Source organism: Vanessa cardui, chromosome 14 (assembly GCF_905220365.1).
Source record: "Vanessa cardui chromosome 14, ilVanCard2.1, whole genome shotgun sequence".
Classification (NCBI taxonomy): domain Eukaryota; kingdom Metazoa; phylum Arthropoda; class Insecta; order Lepidoptera; family Nymphalidae; genus Vanessa; species Vanessa cardui.
The window spans coordinates 9,888,494-9,916,236 of NC_061136.1; the positions used below are offsets into that span (position 1 = coordinate 9,888,494).

Here is a 27,743-nt window from a genome sequence, read left to right on the forward strand (position 1 = left end):
GTATCGTAGAAACTTATCGAACCAATTTAAACAAAGCAAATATTTAAGAGCCATTCTAGAACACTCGGGCACCTAACACGCGCTCGACTTAGCCCGCCATGCCTGAATGCCTGTAGCTCTTCCCACCTATTCCTTTCTTAATTAAGTCCATACTCGGAGGCAACAATGGCGAACCTCCGATGCGCTGCGAGATATTCAAATATGTCTAAGGCCGCTATTATATTGCAGCCATTTATAGTCATGTGACTTCTGAATTGAATTTGAGTGCCTTACACACTGTTAATTGGAAAACAATATATGAATATGTATGAGTTTTGATGGCTTAAAACTATTAATAACAGGTTGATAAGTTCAATTAACTTCTATTAATTTCGTTATAATAGTGTTTGCAATGTAGGAATTTATGCTAAACCTACGTAAATGCGTGCGTTCCTACACTATTAGTATTTTTTTCTTTTATTTTATTTTAATTATATTTCATTTACAGTTAACATAATTTTTTTTTATTTTTATTAAATATTCATTACTAGATAAAAATGCACATAATGGAATTGATCAAATTAATTGATTGTTATTAAATATTTTAACAATTTTATTGTACAAAGGATATATTGCTCATGCTTTTTTTAGTATAATTGAATTAATTTGTGGTAAATAAAAAATAAGGATTTTTTATTATAGGTAGGTTTAAATATAAAGTGTATACTAATTTTAATGAGGTTTAAGATTTTATCTGTATATTTTACGATAGGATTATAATCAGACAACTTCAATTAAATTATAAAGTAAATGTACGTAAGTGCGTTATAAAGTTAAGATAGGTACTTTTATGACAAAATTAATTAATACAAATTAACATTCAAGGTCTATTACTTGCTCTGCTAATTGCCTTATCTAAATCTATGTTCATGAATCATTGACTAGCGAGTAAATAAAAAAAACACAATTAATATTGAATTACATTTAACAGTTGTAAAATATACCTACCTATTAAGGCATGCATATGAAATACCAATTTAGCTTATTGTATTGTATGAGTTCAAAGAAAACTCGATGCTTGTAGAATTAGAACTCTTTATTGGACGTGCGTATAGTTAGGGAATTTATTAGCGAATGGTACAATGATATGGCGCAAACGAATTAACAATGAGATGTACAGCTTAATTATTGTGCGATTATATACTTATTTTTATTTTAGGCCAATACTACACATCTTTATCTATATTAAAATAATGTTGTTTAGCATGTAGCATTTAAAAATAAATCACGACGCTTTATTTAAGAATTTAAATATTATTTTTATATATATTTCCACGTCGATAAAAGAAAGAACCAGAAAATGTTATATATAAACACACTCGAATAAATCAAGCTGGCAGTATAAGTTCAGTTCTTTGCTCAGAGATTAATTAATGTAACATTTTATACCTACTGTAATATCTGCAACTGTTTTTAAAGAAATAATGTGTCAAAAAACCTTAATTGGAATCGATGCGTCGGTGCAGCGGATCGTTAATAAGATAAATCATATTTGGAAATGTTAATAATTTTAACTTGATTTTCATCTGAGGGTTTGTTTCTTTGTTAATTTTTTGTTAAAAGAAGTACAGTAAAATACATATAAAGGTAGGGGTAGCTAACGAAATGAAATAACGAATATTAAGTTTCAAATACACTTCCTCAAACATTTTGGACGAAATGTGAAACTTTCGCTATACTGATTAAGAGACAAATCTATAAAAAATACGCATTCAATTAATCTTCTCATAACTTAACAATATATTATTTATATTATAGTATTGTATTAGAATATATTGTTGTGATATAAAAATTATATAGATATGTTTGATTTGCAAGTGAACGAAAATAACATACTTTGCATTAATCAGTGACCGCTTTAAATCTTTATATTTATCGCACATTTCTTTGATGTAAGTATGATGCATATAAAAATACGACATTTAAAGTCACTACTCCATAAAGTTTAAATACAGTCTCAACTCGATTCCCGGTTGGGACGTTGATCTCGACGTCTGCTTCCAATTGTATTTTTACTCGCCCTTTGATACACTCAATATAAACTACATCATTTGTGAGTGTATTCGAACTGCTTGTTGATGTTTTAATTGTTATGTGGTTATGACAAGTGAATTACACTGATACAGAATGATATGAGTATCTTCATAAATTAATGTCTAGTTAAATATAATCTAGATCAAGATTTCATTCACTATTTCTTTGAATTGATTCTATTTTATTATTAGTGGGTATAATTTTAGACTTTAAAATTATATGTGGTGCCGTATATATTAGAAGTTCCGTATGTTGTCGAACGTACTATAACATTTTCTACTACATATTATTATGCTAGGAAGATAGAAGGAAAACAATAAATATGAATCAAACAAAATATTGTCGTTCAGTTATAGAAGTTATTAGATAAGACTTCAGAAATAGCCTTAATATTTTCCTCCGAGGTAAAATTTTGTCTTCAGTAAATCGAAAGAGATTGAACCGACAAAGAAAGATACGAGATCTTTCTTGATGAATGCTTTAAAGGAAACTTGTCGCCAAAGAAGTGCACGTTGGTACGAGAGACCGCTACAAAAGGACTACTGGCGGTTGAGATCGGAATATTTATTTGTTTTACATTTAAATAAATAAAATACTACAATACAATTACATTTAAAGTGAATCGTATATAAATAAAGTAAAAAAATGTATGAAAATGTTACAAAGATAGTTCACATGTTCTTACTCGAGGTGAAAACATTTTCAACCTACCTTACCATATATTATAAAATAAATTACTATCGGCTTAATAGATCTCAGTATGGCAAAGCTATTCTCGAATAGCTCACAATTTCAAAGCAACAATGTAACGAGGTTCTGAAATCGAAAGAAATAAATAGCGTTTCTCAGTTTACAGGTGACAATCTGATCGGCAAAAGAAATAGTCCAGTTTTACATATGGTCGCGGTAAAAGTACGATACTCCGAGGACTTGCTGCATAAATTGGCTCGTTCGTGATACAGTGCCTCGTTGAATATGTATAGGTACTCCCTTCCGTGCTTCTCATTTTACTAATAGATTTCTCTTTGATTAAATTTGTATACGTTTTATTCATACGGCCGAAGCAACTATTGTTGGTTGGTGGCCGCTTAAATCACCGGTTACGGCCTTCCCTACGTTTTGTTTCGTTGCTGCCTCGCGTGTTTAAATATTTGTTTTCGTTTACGATAATTCTGCTTATTTCAGTATAATATTTATCGCGTATTAAATAAACCCCTATTATAACCCGGTATTGGTATCATGTATTAAAATTAATAAACTATAAATATTGCTGCAACGATTTATTGAACGTACATATTTTGTAAGCGCCTCAGTCACACACAAATATAATAATAATCCTTCGGTATTTTGTGCCAACTCTTAGCCATACGTCGAATATAAGATATTTATAATGTCTTTATTAAGACAGGCCATCGAATGAGCTCACGCCCGCTTATTATTATAATTTAGACGATTGCCTAAAGCTCTTCTAATCGAATGAAGTCATCATATTGGGAAGAACCAGTTTGCCGTAGTAACTCATACATGTTGTTATATTGAAATGCGAACGTTCTGTACTTTTTCAACCATTTCGATGATTCCTGTACAATTTATAAAACGAACGTTTTATTTTTATATTAAAATTTTCATAATGCCCTTTCAGACGTAAGGGGTCACAAATCAAACCCGTACCATATTACATATTATGCAAGAATGTTAGTGTAGATTTCGTGACGCCAGGTCATGGCGATTACCATTACATTTATGGAACTCCTGGTTTTTTGCAGGTTAATACGAAATTTTATAAGCAAATAGCTACTAACTAAAAGGTTTTTTTAAATAAACAGATTAATATAAATTTTAAAGATATCTTTCTTCGTTATATCACACTGTGATAAAATAAAACATTCATAAGTAATTAACTGTAGGTAGGTACGTCCCAGCGTTACGCGTTACCCGACTTCCGTAAAGAGCCACTAATCTTACGAATGGAAATATTTATGGACGCCTTACCTCATTAGAGGCATTAAAAGTTTCCAAGTTATAACTGTAACTCTTACCTACAGCGCTTCATTGTTCATTCTGCGTGCGTACATAATATTGTTCGAGTTGAAATTTGTACGCAGCTCTGAAAAAGTGTCAATTCATCATAGTAAAGCCCTGGGACCGAGACCGAAGTCCCCCATATAAATCTCACTTCCATACTTTCGCGTGGGGAACGACTGCTTTATGAGATCCTTAAGGCTGTATGGATTTGGGAAAATATTTCCTCTGCGTGCTAGCCCTCGACAAATGAAGGAGCGCTGAGCACATTAGAATGTGTGAAAGGGCCCACAGACGTTTTTATTGTTATGCCGACCAATTCGTTTAAAAGCGAGTGCTAGTACGGATGGTAACATTCATACGAAGTGCCTACTTCCTAATATTTATTGTACCACTTTGGTTTTTGGGCTAGAGAACATTTTTATGCTTTTAAATGGAAGAGATTGGTCGGACTACCAATTATTAGGAAAATAATCAGCAGCTAAATTTCTGTTACCTTTTGTTTTTTTTTTATAATTAGTATGTACTAAATTCTATAGTCTGGTTGATTATCAATTTATTAACGGATTTCTAGATATAAAATTACAATTTATTGTATCTTAGAAATAGTAAAATAATTGTAATTGCGGTAGGTAATCATTAAAATTCATACCTAAGCACATAAACTGCAGTAGGTACGTAAGGGCAGCGGCCTGGGCGCGCCTCGTTAGACCGTGCGCCTCCCCTCTACTCTTCCCTGCGCTCGCGCACCCGTTTGTTTTAACCTCCGCGACATTTCCATTGCTAGCTCGGAAAATGGACTTTTAAGGAGAGTCCACTAGAGTTAGAGATAATCTTTATTGTGTGTTAATAAGTTACCATTTCCTACTTCTTGTGTATGTCCCTAGATAGCGGCTAAAAATATTTTTTTTTTTGAATTGGTATATTCTTTAGGTTTGTTTTCTACTGATGCACTATAATAGTTTATTGTTAACGTACATGCATGAAATAAAAATAGATATTTCAATAAAACATATTTAATTCTTGTAAATATGAAATATTGTGCGAGAAAGCGCTACACAAACACAATCGTTTCACCATACAAGGCATTGCACCAGTTACAGATAAATTGGAGGGCTCGTGGGCGATGTGATTTGAATTGAATTAATTATGAGACGCGGAGCATTCGCTCACGAGCTCCTGCAGGAAATGCAAACGAGCTGAGAAAAATTGCGAGAATATATGATATTTTCGCTGCTATTCTATAGAATACGCGCCTTATCTCGATACCGAGTTCAATAAACCATGGGACGCGGCTGCCGCGAGTCTGAATCGCGGACGGTGAATTTATGCGACACAATACGTATACAGGTGTCGTCGAGCTCAGCACCCCTTCAATAAGCCGACGATGGGAACTAAATAGGATAGGGACCACGTGAAAATATTCAACTGCTAGGTTTTTTTATGGTTCTCACCTACATGTGAAAATTACACACTAGCAATATCCCTAATATATATGGGTATATGTACCTTAAAATAATATCTGAAAAAAAGCACTAATTTATGAATAATATAACTGCTTAATCGAAGGCGAGGTAATGCAAGGCAAATCAAATGAATTCTGAAAAGTTCGTCGTTAACAAGATTCGATCAGTGAACAAAACAGAGTCACTCATAAATCAGTGCTGAATATTTGCAGCGCGTTCGGAATATGAATTATTCGCGGTGATTGTTCTTGCGACCACGTCATGGTTCATACATGAAGCGCGCTCTAGTTTTTTCGTAACTCTGTAGTCGTAAATAAAAGCCATTTCGTAAAATTTTCAAATTTAAGTTCCTTGCGCTGGATAAGTTTTTCGATCAATCCGAGAATTCCTTTCTTAAATTCGTTCATCATGTGATCGTCGCTGTCCTCATTTTGCTTATAATTAATTTTATCGTCAGTTAGCGTACTGACCAAAATTGGTTCTCCAGGAAAGCGGACGTTCGTAGCGCCCGAGGTTCTCTTCGGAAGATAACCTGAATATGTTTGGGCGAATTTTTCGAAACTTTTTATCAATCGGCAGCCTGGCCGGTAATTGGCAGAGCGGGCGAGGCGGCCAGGCATAATTGACGGTGCTATCATTCTGAACTACTCTGTTCGGACATTCGGGGAAACTCTTAATTGGTCCACCTTTGTTGACGTTCAATATCACCGCTTCGATAATAACGCAACAATTATTAACAGATCGTTGCTTTTAATTAGTCACTGAGCTTGAACTTATTACGCTCAATATTTGATCAAGGCAATGATTAAGTATAAAGATGTTTTAAGTTAATGGAAGATTATTCTCTTTAATTCGTTAAAGTTCCAAAATATTAAAGTTCAATTCATCAATAATTATTATCTTGTCACTTAATATAAGGATAATATCGAAAATGTCTATGGTTTTCTTTGCAGTTCTTTATTAAATAAAATTTTAATTCCTTAAAAATATACGATCAGAGAAGCTTCGTTTGATTAAGTTCTTGTCAATAAAATAAGTTAAAATTTCAAACGCTCGATACTTTTTCGGCGTTTAAATTACGATAATTTATTTTGATAAATGATCGTGAAACAATCCCCACTAATAAGGTATTGTCAAGAAGCCTCTCCTAAGTCACTAGAAGAAGTAGATTTCTTATTGGTTCATAATTAAAGAGTCCTGAAGGTGACCGTCTATTCTGAAGACGAATAAAAACCAAGCATTCGTTGAATACTAACGAAAGCAGCTTCACTGAATTTCTCCAACGAAAAAGCTCCCGAATGATAGGTACTTATCAAGTGTTTGAAATGACACAACCGGATTCCATCCCTTTCGACATCAACTTTTTTCCAAACGGGAAATAAAACTGACGAATTTCTCAATAAAAGGGAGATGACCGGCGAGTTGTCACGTACTAGGGGCAGAGTGGATATTTGGAGCGGTGCAGCAAAAACTATTCAGAGGCCATTATTATGGCATTTTTGTCGTCTGACAGGGCTGCGTGGTCGCGGCCATTACGGCGCGGTGGAGAGGAGGGTTGGAGTGGCGGGGGAAAGTATTCGCGGCCCCGTCCCCCGCCACTCACCCCGTCCCGCGCTCGTCGCGCACCCGCCATCCATCTTCGATATGCACATAAAGCGAACCGGACCCGTAACGGCAGACCCACATTCCCACTGCTCTTAAATTTATTTATCTCTTTATTAATTCTCGACTTGAATTTTAGTGTTTGTGAAATTCGTCTTTGAATATTTTCGATTTAGTCCGACAATTTTATTGAATGTTTATTCATGTCCGCGATAAGAACTTCATTAGATTGTCGGCTATCGGCTTCATAAATAAGGTTTTAGAAAATGAATAAAAATGTTGTTACCGACGCCTGCAAATAACCTAGATCTGAAAAGGTGTTAATTTAAAATTAAATACAGAAACACCTAATTACGTCTGTACAAATAAGGGCAATTCAGTTTTTCATTATTTAAAATTTATTACTATCTAGTGTAACTACTGTGTCTACTTACTGTATGTGAGATGTAGTAAGTTTATATATTTTTTGCTTTTTTAAATAACAAAGAATATACATTCGAAATCAACCTATACTTACATCTTTAAATATAATGAGGTGTTTTAAAGTACAGGAAAATAAAGTTTAATAATAGTAATTTCCAGTACTTAGGTAGTAGCGAATGGAATACAAAATATGCGCTATTTTTGTTAAATAATAAAAAGACAAATTAAAACAATTAAAGTCAGCTGTTTACAATAGAATCGATAGGGTTGCCTCATAAAGCATGGCGAAGGCTTGCGTGGAACCCCGTAACGAAGTACGCTGCCGATATCGGAGTGGACATGTTGCCTTCAAGGGACACTTTAATTAATGTAAGTCTGTTGACTTCTCTGTCGCTTATGTTGCCTGAACGTATTAATACACCTACATACATACATCACTTCTGATAATAATTTGACTCTACCATATCAAAATTGTTCTTTTAAATAATTTTCATATTACTTTTTTACTTATATTCTGTTTACTTTAAAACGAATTAAAATGTAATTTAACTATTTTTTTATTTGACATCCGGGTTTAAGTAAGATCAGTCAATAAAAAGTTTTGGTTATTTTTTTTTTTAATTTAATAAATGAGTTATTTCATCCTTTAGATTTGGTATGATTTCTGTTAGAGTAAATAGGGGAGTTCGCTATTTTAAACAAGATAAAATTGTCATATTTACTAAGAGTACCTTTGATAAATAAAGAAATAAAAAATTGTAAATTTTTAAATCTTGATATTACATCCCCTTAACATTAAAACAACATTAAAAAACCCTAAAGAATTAAATTAATTAACAATGCTGAAGTCAGTGAAGTAAGATACAAATTGTTATTTATTCCGTAATATATTTATATCTAAATTATATCTAATAGGGCCAAACTAAAGGAACTCACGATATACTGAGGTACGGAAACAAGATAAAACTTTTAAAATTAGTATAATAAAGCAATAAAATGATGCGTACGTATAATAAATTTAATTGTCTTCATAACGATTAGTATTATAACGTAGGGAATATTTATTAAAGTTGTAATTTAACATCTAACATAGCCTTGGGTTAGTGGCCACGAGGGACCAGGACAGATGACTCGGGTCTGTCTGTACACTTGCAACTAATGCGCGTCGTTGCAATATTGCGTTAACTGTCTCGGTTTGCTTATAAATAACGAATATATTGCAGTGTCTTTGCGTATTTCTCAATTATAACAATTATACATATAGATTGAAATCTATAATCAAATATTTTTAGAAATCGAAATATGTGTCACAGCAAAGATTTCAAAGCAACCTACCTAGCCTACTACAAATACTTTTGATAATGTGTACCAACTGAACAGTTGGTACCGAAGACTTTAAATATTGTAATTGAGAAAATTGGCAAAAGTGACGATGATGATAAAAAATAAAATATACTTAGATGAGAATCGATTCATATAAATTTCGTTCTATGATTCAAAGTCCAAAATTTCGTGTTCGATTATTTAAAACGTATCATGTAATAATGATTTTTTTTGTGTAAATATTCGACATATATATTCCATGATGAATTGTAAAGTATTGTCGGATAAAAATAAACCTTACAATTTTTACATTTGCACTGAAAACGGCAGTGCGTTCAAGTGTGAACGAACTACTTGTGCCCTGTCGCGGTTTTAGTTTTTTTATTCAAATTTGTCATACGGCCTGATGACAAACGTTGTAGAATTCAGCTTTTAAATATTATTCAAGTTATTTTTTATATGACATAATTATAAATTCCTATATTATATTTATTTATCAATAAATAAAATACAAGCTTGAATGTAACTCTTTAACGTAAAATAAAGCTTTTAATATAAATATAGATTTGCATCTATAAGTTATAATGATGTAATAAATTAATGATTTTGTCATTTCGGCTTCTGTTTGTCTCAAAAACGGGGAAATATATAGGCTTCATGCATGCACGATCCGAACTTCGAACTGTAACCCCGACTCGAGCCATAAGTCCCAATGACAATCACTGAACACTGACATTTGTGTATCGAGTTATTTATGCCTAAATGGTAGTCAACTGTTCGTTAAATATGTGACTCGATTTATAACTTTCCAATTTTAAGACTATTAAAAGCAATACATTTCTTAACTAGCTGTGTATCTTGACTTCGCACGTGAAAAGTTAGAATTTTATTCTGTGATATAAGATATAAACATTAAAACTTATCTTTGGAAATTTAAGATACCTATAAATCTTTTATATAAAGATTTTTATGTCTATTATACTTAGTTGGCATTGGCAACGTTCTATTCGAAAGCACTTCGGCCGCCATTTTTTATTTACATCAGCATTTAAGCTAAACATACGAGAGTATCATTCTATACTGAATATACTTAAAACAGTTGACATTTTCTCAAAATCCTTCAATTTTTTTTCATTATTATTCCATTAATTAAAATAGCGTTTAAATTTTGCTTCCGTTCCGGCACAATCAGGAACACCTTACATCTATAGGCATAGACCTATCACGATCAGGTTAGTGTAATTTGCAATTGCGTCTTTGTGTTAATTGATCCCGCCGTGTTGGTTACGATAATTGACAATAAATTGTTACGCACATTAATCTGTACATCAAATTACCTCTTCGTAACGGCTTATAAAGGCCAATATTCCATGGTATTATAACTTCCGTTGCCGCATAAATTTACTGTGGACGAGGAACGGTCTCTTTTATAAAAAAAAATATCTTAATATGGAAAGTTAAATGATCAGTATTTCCACACATTCGTCAAAACACGACGCACTCTTAACTCGTTACCTATTTCTTGAGACAGTCGTCTCGCAAACATACATCTAAACACGCTTAAGAACGTGAGGAACGCACTAATTAACGTTCAACGTGAAACTTTGTCGTGTAGCCTCACCAGGCCAACTTGATCTGCTAGCTCATGATACATATTCCCCTTTTTGTCCCATTCGTTATAAGTAAGGAAGGACGGGAAGGTCTCATTAAACTGGAGATCTCGTAATTGCGTGTCTAACGTTCCCTACACGTAACATGGCCTTTTATTAGGTGGAAATTCTGTATATGGTACTAAATTCAGGCTTCGGGTGCGAGTTATGAAGTTGGAAAGGGCGAAGTTAATGTGGTCTTCAAAACATTTTTTATAGTGTCAAAGACCATAATAGTTTACCTGGTATGCTTCAAACGTAGTAATAATAAAATATCGGAAATGTCAATTTAAATTGTTTGCAATTCTGTTTTAAATCGCTTGTTTTTAATTCAGTTTTTATTTGGTCGACGAAATTTATGTTCCGCCCGAATCGTAGATTTATGCACCGCGTATCTAGTTCAATGAGGCTTGATATAGTTGATGCATTATTGTCATGTTACTAGACAATCGTAAATGTCTGCATTACATGCGGCTATTGTTTACGATCCTTTAACGCCTTGCTCGCATTATACATTCAAAAGAGATATCGCTGCTTACTTTTTATTCATTGACGAAGTTAGCGTGTAAACGATAGTTAAATAAAAATAAAATATTTCAATTGTGCAATAATTAAAATATAATTATGTATACCAATGTATAACGTAAACATTTCGATAAAAAAAACTGTCTGGAACTCATTTTGTTAATGTCGGCATAACGACGTAATTGGAATGAATGTGTAATGATTGCTACAGGTCGTGCAAAGAAAAGCACAAACATTCTACTGTGACTAGTTTCTTATGGAGATGCATACATACTTGTTTCCTCAGCATTGTTCACTAACAAGCTAACCTAACCGCGCCTTAACACGACATCGCAACTTGCACTTGAATAAATTCTCATGTTATCCACCAATAAATAGATTATTTCATTTCAATAATAAATTATTAAAATACTTTAAAAAATAATATTTATATCAAAGTTACGGTTGATGACCCAGCTCGATCCCTATTGGCAAATACTTATTCTTATAGCGCGAAACAGCTGTGCCAAAACTCACGAAAATAACTACGGGACGGGGCAACATCACTGGACCCCTTCAGGGTCACATGTATCTCTTACAATGTGTCGTTGTAGATGCCCTGTACTAACTGGTAATTCTATCGCCAAAAGCAATGTTATATCCAGTGTCATTACATCCCATACTATTATACCCTTATGATTAAAAATAAAATTACTATTAGGTAACTCACTTGCCCTGGATGCCTTCTTAATATAAAATAAATAGCCAAACTTCAAAAGTTAATGTAAATCTTATACACGTCTGGTACATTTCTTTCAACTTTCTTAACTCTTTAAAAGGAATAACTGTCAATAACATTATTTCATACGTAAAGGGCCCACCCCACGCTGTGCCGTTTTAAAAACAACTAACTTTACGCAGTGTACAGTTTTATTTCTGACAATAGACAATATCGAATTTTAGAAAGCTGACCGTTCGTTGCGCAACTTTCTCCCTTTATCTTCGACACAAAGGTAAGCAACTTTAAATGTACAGTTGTAACTTTTTTTTATGATCGGTTATAAAAAGTCGAACGCAATCTTTACAATTAAAACCTCTTCCAAAAACGTACATCTATTATTTGTAACTTCTTTGTTATTTATGACTTCTTTGAAAACAATTTTAATTCAATTTTATTGATTTTACTGCAGAACTCATTGAGTTAAGATCTATAAGTGACTTATGGATATAACTATTGTCAGTTACAAATACGATTACAATCAACAGAATGCATTAGCGTTTAAATATATGTATTTTAAATTTATCAGCATCCAATAAAATTTGTGTACCTTTTCTTTATTATAAAACAGGCAATATGTTTACTGATAAAATTACATCAATAACATTTTTAATGTTTTAATTACTTTAGTAGTCACACAATAGATAATATATTATCATAATGAAACTGAACTGATTTACATCTCATTATTTATATAATTTTCATTAATTAGCACAATAGAATATAGATCGAACAGATACGCATCTAGGCGCATAGTTAGGTATTAAATTGTGCTGGAACGACATTTACGAGCATATTGGCGCCATACAGGGTGCAACATGCTAAGGCTATCAGTTACCCCGTCGGCTAATTCACTGTGACAAATTAACAGCTAAATTTAACCCTCGAGTTTAATACCTACTTACCTATACGAAATATCTGTTAATAGTGTATATTAATAGATATTTCGTATCTCCATATTATAATGTATTACAAATATGCTAATTACAATTGATACGAGTACGTACGTACAATAAATATCGAACCTATATTGGTATTTTTATTATCTGTTACGTTCGTTTTATTAATTTGACAAGCTGTCTATTATCTGTATTTATCTAAGTTATGTACGAAGTCAGGTTTGAAAAGTATACCTACTTTAAATAATATTACCATTTTATTCGAATAGTAACGCGTATAGTTTCCACGGGAAATGTTTTGGAAATAATTTTACACGAATTTAATTCTGCCTTGTGTGATAAAGTATTCATTACAAAAAGAAATAATAAAAGTATTCTCAAATTAAAAATAGAATTTGTTATTGTTTTGTTTCTAGACAATCAATTTGAGTTTTAAGTAGAATTAAAAGTATGATGCTAGAGAAAAGTACAATAAAATTAAGTCATAGTAGAGAAGGGCTTAAAGTTCGCTGCATTGCTATTGTTCTTACCACGATTCCATATAAAGGAGCCCTATATGTCTCTTTGTACATATGTATAAGACTTACGGGAATAGAACAGATATTGCGACAGAGCGAGATGTAGTGGGGAAGCATGTTTTGTATTCCGACTAAACTGGATGCAGAATACGAGATCTATTTGTAGGTAGATATGGAAGTTGCCTTACTAGTGATGTATGGGGAGCTAAGATCGCGATGGGACTACCTACCGGTGTCTGGAAGAAAACTCTGATTGTGGCTATACTTTTCAACGCAAAATCTTTATAGTAGTGATATTGTTTCGACAAATATTTTCCATGTAATAATATAAATGTCTAGCTATATTGAGGCACTAAAATTCTAAGTTAAAGAGTATTTCTATTTTATTATTTTTCATATTAAGATAGTTTTTGATATTTCAAAAACATTTACAAATATTTTACGTCATATTAAAAAGTAACTGTTGTAACAATATATTGTCTGCTTTACAGTATAATGCCTTATACCTTCGCTCAAAGGATTGTTCATAGCTAACAAAATGAGCAATCTCTAACGAAGTATTTTTACAGACTTTAAAGTTGTTTGCATATTAAGTACGAGGGCGGCGTGTAGACGAGACGTTGGTTATGAGTTACAGTGCTCACCCGCGCCATTTATCTCTGCCTGGTCCAATGTAACCTAGATACTTAACCATGTCGGGATATGCTATACGACGTACAAGACATCTGTTGTCGATGACATATCTATACATATATAAAACTGTAACGGGACTGTCTGTACATGAAATTATATTAAGAAAATATTATTGGCATTACATTGTTGTCTTGTTTGTTGATTGATTCATCGTCCTTATTTGGACTGATCTGACTGGACGGATTTAAATGTTTACGATATAGAGATTGAAACAAAATATGTAAGTATGTCGGGAAATAAAATGGCTTCTAGCCAAAAAGAAACTTATCTTCATATCAGAATTCGACGCGAAGAAATTGCTGGAATTAGTAAAATTCTCTTGTATGTAAATATAACCTATAATAAGTAATTGATATATTTAAAATTTATATACAAAATACCACACCAGTACCTAAGCGGCTAATCACTCTTTGAAACTGAAAGTATAGTATTATGGAGATAATTTAACTAATTTGATTTTTAATAACATCATCCCTTGTAATTAATGTCGCCCTCGGGTAATTTGGCGACATAATGTTGTTTTAACGTATTTTGTTGGCTACCTTTTTATAAAGAGAAATTTTGCTCTTGCAATAAACGAACTACTACTTGATACTAATCTTTAAAGGATTCATAATTATATCACACAAGTTATTTAATCTCAAGTATAATTTGATCTCCACATATATTTTATTTATAAGCGATAACTTATGTCCGATTTTCCTTCCATTGTTATGTACGAGCTACTTTCGTATTACATAATACTTTCAATGAAGTCACCAGACTTGATTTGCTTAAGCGTTTCAAGTGAAAGTGACTACAGATTTTTCTTTTCGGAAAACTTTTCGATCCAGTCACGATTATCCAACGTCTGTTCCCAACTAAACTTAGCTAACTTTTTCTATGATATTTTGAGTATATGATAGAACATTTTTCTTATGTAATCACCGGATCTATGAATACATTATATGTCAGCAAGAACGCTATCATGATCGAGGACAGTCAGACGAACAAACTTAACTGATCTTGGAAGCCATTGTTAGAAGCGCACGGCATTTAGATTTGATTTTACTTCTCGATTTTATTGTCTGTACGAAGAAATTTCTAAAACTTATGCTATTGCATAAACTATTATCTTAGTAAGTATACCGTTATTAATTCGCGAAAACATATCTGTTTATGCACGTATTTAGGATTATTGGTATAAGAAACTTATTCCCTAACATAAAAACGATAAAATTTGGTCGAATTTTGTCTAAAAATATAATAAATGGGCAAATTTCGACCACACACGATACTAGTTAACATTATTCGCCATTAAAAGTTAGGTTTTTATTCACACATCGTTAATATGGTTTATAGCCCATATATAGTATAATTGTATGTTATTGAAGTTTAAAGTACTATACCAGTTTTATTATAATTATTTCTATATAAACTTATAATCCAGTGAGATTATTTTTATTGACACCAAATAAATGAATTTATATCGTTTCCATCTACAAGCTATAATTTTTAATTGAAAGATATTTAAATATGCCTTAACGTTTAATTTAGTAAAGGATACTTAAGTAGTATAATTTTGTTTTTATTTTGAAGAGATCTCCTTGATTTACTATCATGTCCATAAGGGAATGAAAGACAATGAAACAAACATCGTATGTAGGAGGGCTCGCGCCGCGCATAATCGATACAGCGATGTAAAATAGCAACATACGCATATATCATGTTATTCAAGAGTTGAACGCGAACCGTAAACAAATCAGTCAACTACGCAATCCAACAGCTAGACATCTGACTGATATAAAGAGTCGCAAAACTAAAAAATAGCTTTGTTTGCCAACAAATTTCGCTTGTTTGCCCGCTTTCCGCGGAGCGGTGTTATTCGCATAAATCGACTGAAAAAGCCAAATTGCAGCGATAGCTCACTGGTCTCAACAAAAAACGCGATGTACCAAAAACAAATATTGGATGTGCACGTGTTGTTTAGTTTTATTTTATAGCTTTATTCTTTTGACGTGATGAATTATTACCAACGCATTCACAATTACGGAATTCGGAAATGCAAATCATTGCAAACAAATAATTTTGTTTATGTAAACTTTATTAAAAATAACTTTATTTTTGAACATCTTTGTTTGACGCCTAATAACTAAATCATGATTTAGTGTTTAATTTTGTAGGTATACAAAAAGCTATCTTACGAGCATTTATGTCGACGCAGTGATACAATTCCGTTCGCATTGTACCATCGTATTAATCCCTCAAAGCTTTGCAGCAGAGAACGCGCTGATAAACTGCAAAACTAATGCCGCGGGATTGCATTACGATGCAAACTTTTTCAGTAACGGCGCGCGAAAATCGAACAAAAAGAATGGGAATATATCGGCTAGTTTTTTACGCCACGATGCGACATACTATCTGATAATGATTCCGGATTTTCGTTTAGCAAAAAACATCTCTATTCACATAGACATGAATAAGTAATTTGATATTGGTATAGTTTATGACGTTCATAACATATTGTATGTGGGCGAATGAACGGCTCCTTATTTTATATTTCGGCAATATTGTTGAGGGAACTTGAGCGAAATGTATAGTAATGTATAGGTACAAATATAGAACGGGATTCTCTTATGATGATTTAGTGTTGCGCGCGACAGTGCTGGATGGATTTACCGCCGTATGAACGGATTATGTGGGCGAGTGCAAACACGGGGCAGTGGACGCCATATTGTGATTTATTGCGGACTTTTGATTCGCAGCTTTATTGCCGCTTACTACGAGGGACGAATTTGAAAGAGCCGGTGCATTGCTGTTTTTTCGCATTGTAGTCACGAATCCTGTCTTACTGCATTATTTTACAAATAAATGAGTTTATAGATATAAATGTCCCGTGATGAAATATATTGTAATAAGTTCCTTGAAATATTTCTTGAAATTTATATAGGTATATGTATTTTCGAAGATTGTAAATTCGCACAGTGAGTAACTTCGTTAAGTTAGTTTTTTTAAGGGAGAATATTTACGTACATAAATCAAAATTTGTACAAAACTAATCATAAAATAATATGTGTATATTACAAGGAGGACGTCAAAATAAATAGCAATAACTCCGCCGCAACCTCGGCAGCATATTCGTTAATAAACCTGGGAAAACTTCCAATGTTTCCCCCCTACGATTTTTCTTTCCCGAGATAAATAAGATAAGCAATAAATCATAAGCGCCCATTTCCTTGCTACAAAACAACGGACAGCGAAGGGAGGCTGGAAAATTATGACAAATCATGCATTAAACATAGAGAATAAATGTTTTCTTATCACGTATCTATTCCTGTTTGTATTAGTTTTCCTTTATCTTTATTGACACAGGTTTCTGAGGGAACGTTTTATTGGTTGTTTTAGCGTGACTGCCGATTGCGGACAATCGCTATGTCATAAAGAACCATATTTGCTTTTCCTTTTGTTCTGAAGAACATTCAATCAGACTTATAGTTTTATTCATTGGTTGTTAGTATGATTGAATCGATTAGGTAATCTTTCACAATGCATTACATTACGTCTTTATATATATTTACAATGTACTTGCATGTATAAAGCTTATACAAATCCTTAAATTAAATACCTTAAATAAATGCTTTTGTATTCGGCTGGAATAAATCTTGAATGAAACTCTGATGTCTTAACGTAGTATTCAGACTGCAAATCTAGAATATTTATTTCGAATGCAGACAAAATCTCCGCGCAATCCCTGTTTCAGCGAAACTTGCATTTAGGCATTATGCACACAGTACTTAAGCGAATTTATCTCCCGTACTTACTGAGACGTACTATGTATATGATATAGTTTTAATATGCTTTCTTACGCAGTCTACTTCTTACGGATATATATCCTAAATATTTACTGAAGTATAGTTTTGAATAAAATAAATTAGAAAAAAAATCCTTTCCTCTATATATAGCACATACTTACTGAATTATTAGTTATTTTCTATGTGGTAAATGTAACTAAAATTTACGTTTGTTATTGTTTAATAAACAAAATTTATACTAGCTTTTCAAAATTATAAAATCATAACTATTTTTGATTTTTCCGGTTGTATATAAAGCATAATATAAAAGGTTTAAAGTTTGCGCCCTCAAAGCCGCGGTTTCTTTGTGAAACTTTAAAACTTTCTTTAAACGACGATTACCGAAGCTCTAAATACGCCTTCCTTCCAACGGACTCGTACTTTAAAATTTTCAAGAGATTTCGAGATTCTAAGTTTTTGAATACCAAATGCTATCGGTTACACTTAATATATTTATATATATCTATCTATTTTGATACATATTTAAAATCCCACAATATACTTACTACCAAATCTGAAAGTACACTACAATATTTCAAAGCAGTTTCATAAAATAGCCATATAGAGTATCATAGTACGTATTTCGCACGTAACTATTCATTTACGAACAAGAAAATTGTATTCAAAAGCAAACCGCAGTGCTAATATAATTGGCTTGTGTCAACAATCTTTTTGCAGCAATTTCATATAAAAGGCTATCAATATAATGAGCCACGGAGCACAGCAAGTTGCAAGTCGGTATTATTTCTACTGATATTTTATTATATTCGAACGTGTACGGTTAGCAGGAACAGTCACGATGCACTAAGTTCGCATTGAAAACTTTATAATCTGCATTCTTCAGACCGATAAAATTACATTAACAAATGCATTTTGCATCGCACCCTTATACGCTATACCTATACTGTTTATTGATGTACTAAAACAAAAATTTCTTTATCATTTTGTACTTAATAGTATTAATTGTTAGTAATAGTATATCATTAACAATTAATTAATTAAAGACTTTATCCGAAACAAATATTGATTGAGTATAAAGTAAACTTCAATTAAAAAAATTATCTATGTAAGATAATTTTTTGCTGCCACTACTGTAATAACATAAAATCAAGTAAGATTACTATCGGAATGTTATGATTCCCTTTCATGTACCTACATAGGTTAAATCGCAAATTGTTGGTTCAGTTAATCGGACACTTTAGTAGTACGGACGTCTCACGTACTGTTCCGTTTATGGAAAATAATGTTCCTTAATGTCTTAACATAAGGGTGAAATTGTGGCTCGTGACATTTTATGATTTGTATCGTCGATGGGTACGTGGATGTAGGCAGAGTCGCCCGCCTACTTTGCGGTCTGCAATCAAAGTTGTTACCGCACCGATAAAGTTTAGCGATTTGCGGACTACGTAAAGACGATGTTTTTCATCTACGAATCGAAGATATTACGCGATTCGTGATATATTGTTTACCGAAGTTAGTATCATGTGTCCCAACCTTAAAAAAAATTGATGATTTGTTTTTTTTTATGAATACAAAACATTCTGTCAAAATATGAAATAAAATAGGCACAGATCCTTAAAATTTAAAGCGAAACTAAATCATGCAATCGTTCATGTGTGACGTTTTTATTGTTATTGTAAACTTAAAATTACAAAAGAATAGAATGTTTTGGCTTTAGCAGTTAATATAAACTACAAAAAAATATTTCTTCGCATTCGATGTAGCGCTATAATTTTACACCTCCAGAACAAAATATCAATTTATCAAAAAGCCGTGAAGTCAAGACATGTTTTACGATAAATACCGACCACTTGATCTTTTTTGTGCACAATAGGACCGTTGGTATTGTCACTTCGGATTGTGATTCTGTTACGATATCATGATTCGCATGAATTCTTTATTTTAAGACAAGAAGAAGACTAATCCGGACGAAGAAAAGCAGGCTGTCGTATATCAAAATTTGACAGCTACAAGCTCAGTGCAATATGGCGGCCACGCCACCCAATGAGGTACAGCGCCGTCACACGGAGCGCTCCGTACGTTAATCATGGCTGATTTATTAGGGAAGGAGTGACACATTTTATATTCTATTTTCGAAAACCGTAACGAGTTTTTCAAAATGGTCTCCGTTTGAGAGATCGCAACAGCTGCATCTTGTTAGTGTTGTACATATATTTGGTTTTTGTTAAAATTATTTGCGTGGATGAATATAGTAAGTGTATTACTTCAAATGAAACAACATTGCGCCCCCTCGGCAATTTTGAAATGAATTTAGATATCAGTTTCTGTTATTCGAGCGTTATTCAATTTATACGCTGCACGACCTCGTAAATCAAATATCTGCAAGCATTATAGATTTATTGAGTCATTCATTCTGAGTAACGAATACATACATCATATTTATTGACATAGAAAGTCCTTTATATGTTATCCACTGAACGCGCTTAACAACGTCGATGCTCTAAATACACGTTGAAATTGATTTTTAAATTACCCGAAATGACTTTCCCCGCACAAAAGAAAAACTCTAAGGCTTTTCCGTGCCACATACGTCAAGGTTTAGCTTAATCCCATAGGGACGTTCAATTTTTATTGCATTCGACCCCGACATATGGCCTAATACGGAACCAATATACTGAAAAACGATGTCAAAAGGGTTTACATATTGTTTTGGGGTGCACATTTGATGCGTCGAATTCTTTTATGAAAGTTAATATTGAATCTGAACAATAAAACAAAAAAACTCGCGCTCGCGAAGTAAAAATACCTATAAAGGGCAGTAATTATTTTAATTTAGTTATATGACCATGATGTTTTTATCTTAATTTCGTAACGAATATTAAAAAATGATTATCTTAACCACCAATGAGCAATTTCCATTTAGAATGTCAGCTTCATTTATAGTCTAGGAGCTTGATTAAAAGCAGAAAGAGGGCGGGTCGAAGCCGCTATTTTGGCGTGCAAAAATGTTAAACGTTTTTATAATATATTGTGGCATGTCATCCATCCATCGTAATTATTTTAATAACATTTCGCTTATATGCCTCCAGGGTCACCGTGCAACGGCTCCGTAAATATATTTATAAATAACAATTTACTCGTTTGTTGCATTTTATTTAATGTTTTTATCATTCACGAGTGAAACAGATGTTACCTACTAAATAAACATAAGTAATACGTAGCAGGGAGACATTCGTATTGCAAAGTTGGGATCTATTGATTAATAACGCTATCTCAATATGTCTTATAAATAAATAATTGATCGCTATCAGTTTTATTGTACGTTTAAATACATTACGCGACCTTATCAATAGCATTGAATGAATTAGTAATTAGGTATGTTAAATTATTACTTTTTCAATTAGTCTTACGCTTGTTCACAACCATTTACATATTATTGAATTAACATTGGATTGTCGATACTTAGGTACATATTATCTGTGTTTAATTTGATATTGTAATATCTCCTTACTCACTCTGAATGTACAGTTCATTGCGACCGATTTAAATGAATCCGTTATACGGTCCATGTACAGATTGCAAAAAACGTCGATACTTCATTACAAAAGTTCTTTCATTTTCAACCCTTGATTCAATTATACTTTGCCAATTTAAGTGTACGCGAGCATACTGCATCGGGCACTAATGTATTATTCATATTGTGTTTTTGAGATAACAAGCAGCCTCTTAAGTCGATAGACATCTAGCGGACTGATTGGAACTCCACTAAGTAGATAGCAGTAATGTTTTACTGGCCTTTCGGAAAATCTATTACAATTAAAATGTAGACACGTCGATAGCATACTTATGTACCGGCTTTTTGTCTCCGGAATGGTCTTGTATGTGCTGAGAAATTAATGATTTCAAAAAACAGTGTGAAGGAATTTATGAATTCCATTTCAATTCTTTAACAGTTTCTTATAAGAATGTGTCTAGTTTTACTCGATTCAAAAACCGTTCTATAAATGAAACAATGTGTTTCTTTTTCTGTTAGCTGTACTAAAATGGTTCTTTAATTACACTGCGTATCGGTCCCGTAAATTCAAGTGAGGTTTTATTTAAATATTAATTACATTTTGTATACAGGTTGATTCCGTACGTTAAAGGTTATTTAACGTCATTGAATATGTGACTTTTTGTGCAATAATCATGGAGTTATTATTGAAGAAAGCTATGTATTTAAACATGTGCCCGCTCATTGTATACCTTCGTCTTACAATACTTATTAAAAAAGGGATTGATTTAAAAATAATACAATCGACTTTAATAAGTTCTGAAATTATTAAATGACAAAATTAGGTCTTATTTAAAATGAAGACTTAAGAGCCGGCTAATAACATGTCCGACCTGTATAACGCATGTAGATACCAAAAGAGGCGCGGCGGCTATATACTTTGTAATCGCTGAGGTCGATTTCGGACCACCCAAGCGGTAGGTAGCTCCGGCACCGCGTATACACATTACACATGCTTAGCTTAACATGTGAGCTTTTATATCGTTACATAAGTTCGATTGCACCCAGCCCCGTCGCAACCGTAAATTTTCGTACAATTTAATAATTTTCGTTTCAATCTACCAATTTGCGTTATTGGTCAGGATATCTCGTCGCTTCGAATTTATAATAAGAGAGATTCGGGAAAGTAAGTGGTACGTCGATGACTTGAAATTCGTTTCACCTGAATTCGTTCGTGATTATATTGATACGTAGCACTGCACATTAAAACTCATTAGGAAACTCATTAATGATTCTGTTTCTTCGCTATATTTTATTATAACTATTGATAAGATATTAGTTCCATAGTTAAGAAATAATCAAACGTAATTACTTTCCCGGTTAAATTAAATGAATCAGATTACCGCAGCTGATCCAGTGAATACAAGGCCCGGCTACATTTATAACCTGAAAGCGCATGTTCAGCGCAATCGGACGCACTATTTTATCTTAATTCGTCTCATTAAGACTCGCCGGGCAAATATATACTTTACATAATTTTATCAAAGAAAATTGTGCGCGTGGGTATATTGTCGATTCGATCAGATTTAATGTGGCCATTCTAGTAAGATATGCGTTCACGATCGAGACACGCCTCTGTCGAAATAAATGCTTTTCTAACTGACTGTGTCAAACAGTGGTTACGGCAAGATCAACAGCTTTTGTTATCTCAAAACCTCTAATGATCCTACAAGTTTGAATAACTACTTCCCGCACATTTCCGACCACATGTTTCTCTCGAAAAAAATTCCACTAGTATTCAAAAGGCGGCGATTTGGAAACACTAAAGTCGTAAATCACATGGAAAAGTTTTACGAATTAGAAACAATTAAAACATTGAAGCAAACAACAGTTGTTGCGAATGTCCCCAGCGATTGCGGGAACATTGAGAATTACGGGCGGTTTACAGGCTATAGATCTTAGTCCAAAATTCTTTACGACTAATATAACTTGCGCAATCCTTTTGTCGCCCTGTAGGGGGTGGGGAGGGGGAAGTTGGACAAGTTTCTTTTGTTTGCGACACGTGTTGCAAAACGGGTTGGGCCTGACACTTGTTCCGAGAGTATCTCGGAGACGACTTTAGTCGTTTTCAGTGGAATTACTGTCGTCCATCTTAGGTTTGATATTTAATAACACACAAAAATGTTGCTGAAGGAAATTTCAGATTTTATCACCTTAATAGATAATTTATCGCTATTTATTTTCAAATTATAGTAATAATGTCGTCACCAAATTGCTATATACCAATATTGTATAGATATATGTGTGTAACATTAATGCAACATTTTAACACGTAATGTGATATCAGTTTGAAGGGCGGTACCCTAGCAACTCGACTCCGGAAACCGATACACAGATGATGTTAAAGATTTGCGGCTTACGGAAATGTTCAGCGTCATTATATACTTATTAAGGTCTTCCACGCATCTTTTTTGCTAGCCACGAGCCCCGTCTCTTAATGAAGTCATTTCTGTCAACTTTATTGCTGTTGTGGCATACGCAGGATTTTGAGAAAAATTTACAAGGCGCAAATTGACACTGAATTTGTACGAGGGTTAATTAGTCGCACATGAGTGAAAAGGATTTTTCAGTTGCGTTAATGGCGTCGGTGAGATTTTTTGTTTCGTATATAAGAACAGGTTACGTTTCGTTTAAGCAACTGCATCGCTAGGCGTGACCGCGAGAGAATACTTGGTTTTCTCTAATTAATCCGAAGCCTTAGACTTTTAATTGCTCACAGTTGGGAGTCAAGGCTTATTCGTTAGGCTTAAAACAATTTCCTTATTATTGCAAACTCACATATATAAGTAAGTGAATTTATGTTCCGTTAATCATATTATTTAGAAACATTTCATAATTACTAGGCATATTAGTTAGGTTCAGCTAAGTATGCACTTATCGCTACCAAACTGGTTAAATCAAGAATTAAATAACTGGAATAATAAAAGAAAGAAAAGGTCCCTATTTACGTTCCGCCCTCAAGTTTCTACGGCTTGGTCAATTAGCGTCACTCAATTAAGCACAACTCCCGTGCAGAGAAATTTTCTTAATTATTAAATAGGTGTAAGAGTGCTTACTCTAAATAATGAATGAGGAAAACGATATCGATCTTCTGTAAGTAGTGGTTTTAACGTTACTACTAAATAATTACACCTGTGCTTTACATTTATGATTAAATAATAGCTATAAAAGCGATGTATCTTTATATTTTTTGTCTTAATCATATTGATACAATCCGACAGAAACATACCTAATAGGAAATTTTATATCTAATTTCATTAAAATAAGAGGCAATTAGATTCACACGCGGTAGTACATACCCATGTATTATTTTCAGTGTGATCTTTAAAGTATTGGGAAAATATAGACATAGGTATGTTTGATGCTTACGCCAAAATCTCGATGAAGTTGATAAACTGAACACTTCAAGTCTACTTGAGCTGTTGTTCAATAAAGTGTATAGATAAAGCCGTACATGCACTGTGGCTTTAAAAGCAGCCTCGATCGAAGTACTTGAGATAATTAAGCCATTAAATCGGTTGGCAACCCTTTTACACTGTGAGAAGCGCTGTGCGGGTTCGTTCCAAAATGCTTTTATTTTTGTATCAATTTAAAAAGCAATATGTTATCTGAGTCTCTTAAGATGTTTAGACGCGTTTTATTATTTCGTCTCAGAATCTATGCAAATACGATTTCCAAAATCTTTCTTCGCTCTTCTTTCAGAGTGCAATAATTATAATTTTTAAGCACGTAGTCGTTTACTTATGACTTAATAAATCAACATTTATTCGAACGTGCGACAGAAAACAGATATAACTGTCATATACTTTTAAAGTAAAAAGTAATTATAAATCATTATTCACAAAAGCCTTCCTTATTGGCTCTTAACCAGTTACGCAAGTTCCAAAGTATTTTCGAAGAGGAATAAAATTGAGCTCAGCATGCGTGCAAACCTATACATTAAGAGTTCGACATGCAATGAAGACTTTCTATATAGATACATATATACTCCCAACGCTACAGGTAATGTAGTTAGTCAGGGCTGCCCGCGATAATGTTCCAAAAAAATATATTTACAAGTAACTGTACTGGTGGTTATGGCTCACTGAAATGTTACTGTTTTAAGGTAGTTATTTTTATAATTGGCAACCCTATACGCACGTGATCGAATTTTCACGACTCGCGGCTATTGGCCTCGTATTCGGCTGTCTCGCGAATCGATTTCTTGGTAACCGATTCGAAGATTTCGAGTAAGGAGGAGATTCGATGTACATTAATTATGTCCAGATCTTTTGACCTTTTACATAAAAGCAGTAATATAAAATTTCAGACCTGATATAATTTGAGTGACCTGATATTACCCGTATTATTATTTGTTAATTTTAATATGTATCTGTGGATATGAATTTTAGAATTTACAACGTTCAATTTGCATATGTGGATTGTTTTTCCATTTGCTTTATAATTAACTTTGCAACTGATACTAATCCCCTTCGGCGAATGAAAGGTGTAGAACGCCATTACATTTATCAATATTGGCAGTTGAACGAAATGAAGCTGTCGTCACAGGTAATTGTACCGCCATTTCAACTAAGCTGTGTAAGACAACCACTCCCATTCAACGATCAAACCCTAAGCGAGTTACTGAATCTTCTTTTTTCTCTATTAAGTTGAAGTGGGTACTTAAACATAACCGACGTCTGTAAACGGCCAATGAACTACCTCCAATGTTTTAAGGTTTAAATTAAATACATTTTTTTTTGTTACAGGAGCGAATGGCTTGAGAAGACGAGGGAGACAAACTTACACTAGATATCAAACGCTAGAGTTAGAGAAAGAGTTTCACACGAATCATTACCTCACGCGGAGGAGACGCATCGAAATGGCCCATGCACTCTGTCTCACGGAACGACAAATAAAAATTTGGTTCCAAAACCGAAGGATGAAATTAAAGAAGGAAATTCAAGCAATAAAGGAATTAAACGAACAGGAGAAACAGGCGCAAGCGCAGAAAGCAGCGGCGGCGGCGGCAGCAGCCGCGGCCGCAGCGCAGGGGCACCCCGAGCACTAAAGTTGCGCGCGCGCTACCTACCAGTGATACGATCGCAGTCCGCCGAACAGTCTTTAGCTTGTGTTTGTAAATTGTTTGTAATTATTTTCGTTATTTAAGTGTTGTTCGGTTGTTGTGATTATTTTTTTAATTAATTATATTGAATTAGACTCATGTTTTTCTAATATCGAAGGAACAATAAACTGTTTAATGTTAGAATAGAAACGGGTCGTATTATTTTGTGTTTCGGGTTTTGTTTTTGTTGATTTATTGAATTTTACATATTTTAATTCGCGCTTTCGTGGTAAATGTTCGCGTTTGGAAACCAGTGCAATTTTTAGAAATCTCTTCCGTGTAACATAGTGTAGGTCTATTGTAGTTGGTTTTTCATGATGTGCTACCGTAGCGCCTCGACTTGGCAGCGTCGGCGATGAACTTTGTTACATTGTACAAATTTAATATGCCTACCAAAGAGACCCGGTCTCGTACCCTTAACGCTAAGTAAACAGTCATAAGTTAAATCGTCTATCTGCAATATCACATCGGACTCGTATAGAACCTTATAACCGCGCCATCTAATCCTTCAATACTCTCGCATAAGTATAGTGTAAACGTGGTCGTGTTCCTGCAGTTTTAATAGTCGGTGAAGTTTAACAAATTGCCATAAATATAAGTAGGTATTATTTTAGCGATTAGCCGTGTAAATAGTTAGGGTTATGACGATGATAATGGAAGTGAGCGGTTCGCGATTGCGCCGGCGCCGTGGAATGAGCAGAAAAAGTTACAAGGGAGTGCGGACGAATGCGTGGCGAGTGCGGGGCGAGTCGGAGGGGAGCGGGCGCCGCCGGCCACCGGACAGGACTAGGTGAGTTTTTGTCAAAGTCCGCGGCATTATTTATCGAGTGGAGACGGTTGCGAAAAACTGACTCGTCGTCACCAGTCGATGCGCGACGCCATTTTTGAAATCGCCCATGCGAGACTTCTACGGTATTGCTGTTTAGCAATGTTTTAATTTACTCAGTCGATTCGAATTCGCCTTTGATCTTTCCCGACCGTCTCCGCTATTGAACCTTGAACAGCGCTTCACCCTTTCCAGCAACTCAATTACTTAAATTTTTCCGACAAATATTGTACGAGTCCTTAATAAGCGCTTAGGTATAAATAATTAAGTATATAAAAATTATGAAGCATCGCGCAAGTGTCCGAGATATGGCTCGTTAAATCACTTGGCATTTTTATTAAATCATTTAAAAGCATCACAACTAACGATTGGGTGTAAAACGAAAACGAATAAAAATCAAAAGGCTTTAAAAGGGTCTTTATTATTTCGTAAGTATGCATAATGACTTCATCGTTTCTACGCTATAAATGGTCGATGGGAACTAATTAAATTGGCTATAGACGCTATTATCTTTTTTGC

At 33.7% G+C, this 27,743-nt stretch overlaps 1 protein-coding gene across 1 annotated transcript in view; it reads left to right on the top strand.

The window, feature by feature from the left end:
• Window positions 1-27,743, top strand: part of LOC124535067 (homeotic protein ultrabithorax) — a 121,447-nt gene that overhangs the window by 64,414 nt on the left and 29,290 nt on the right. The window contains exon 2 of the mRNA XM_047111107.1: window positions 26,043-27,188. Coding sequence (XP_046967063.1) covers window positions 26,043-26,344 — 302 coding nt within the window. The 3' untranslated portion in view covers window positions 26,345-27,188. The remainder of the gene's footprint in view (window positions 1-26,042; window positions 27,189-27,743) is intronic.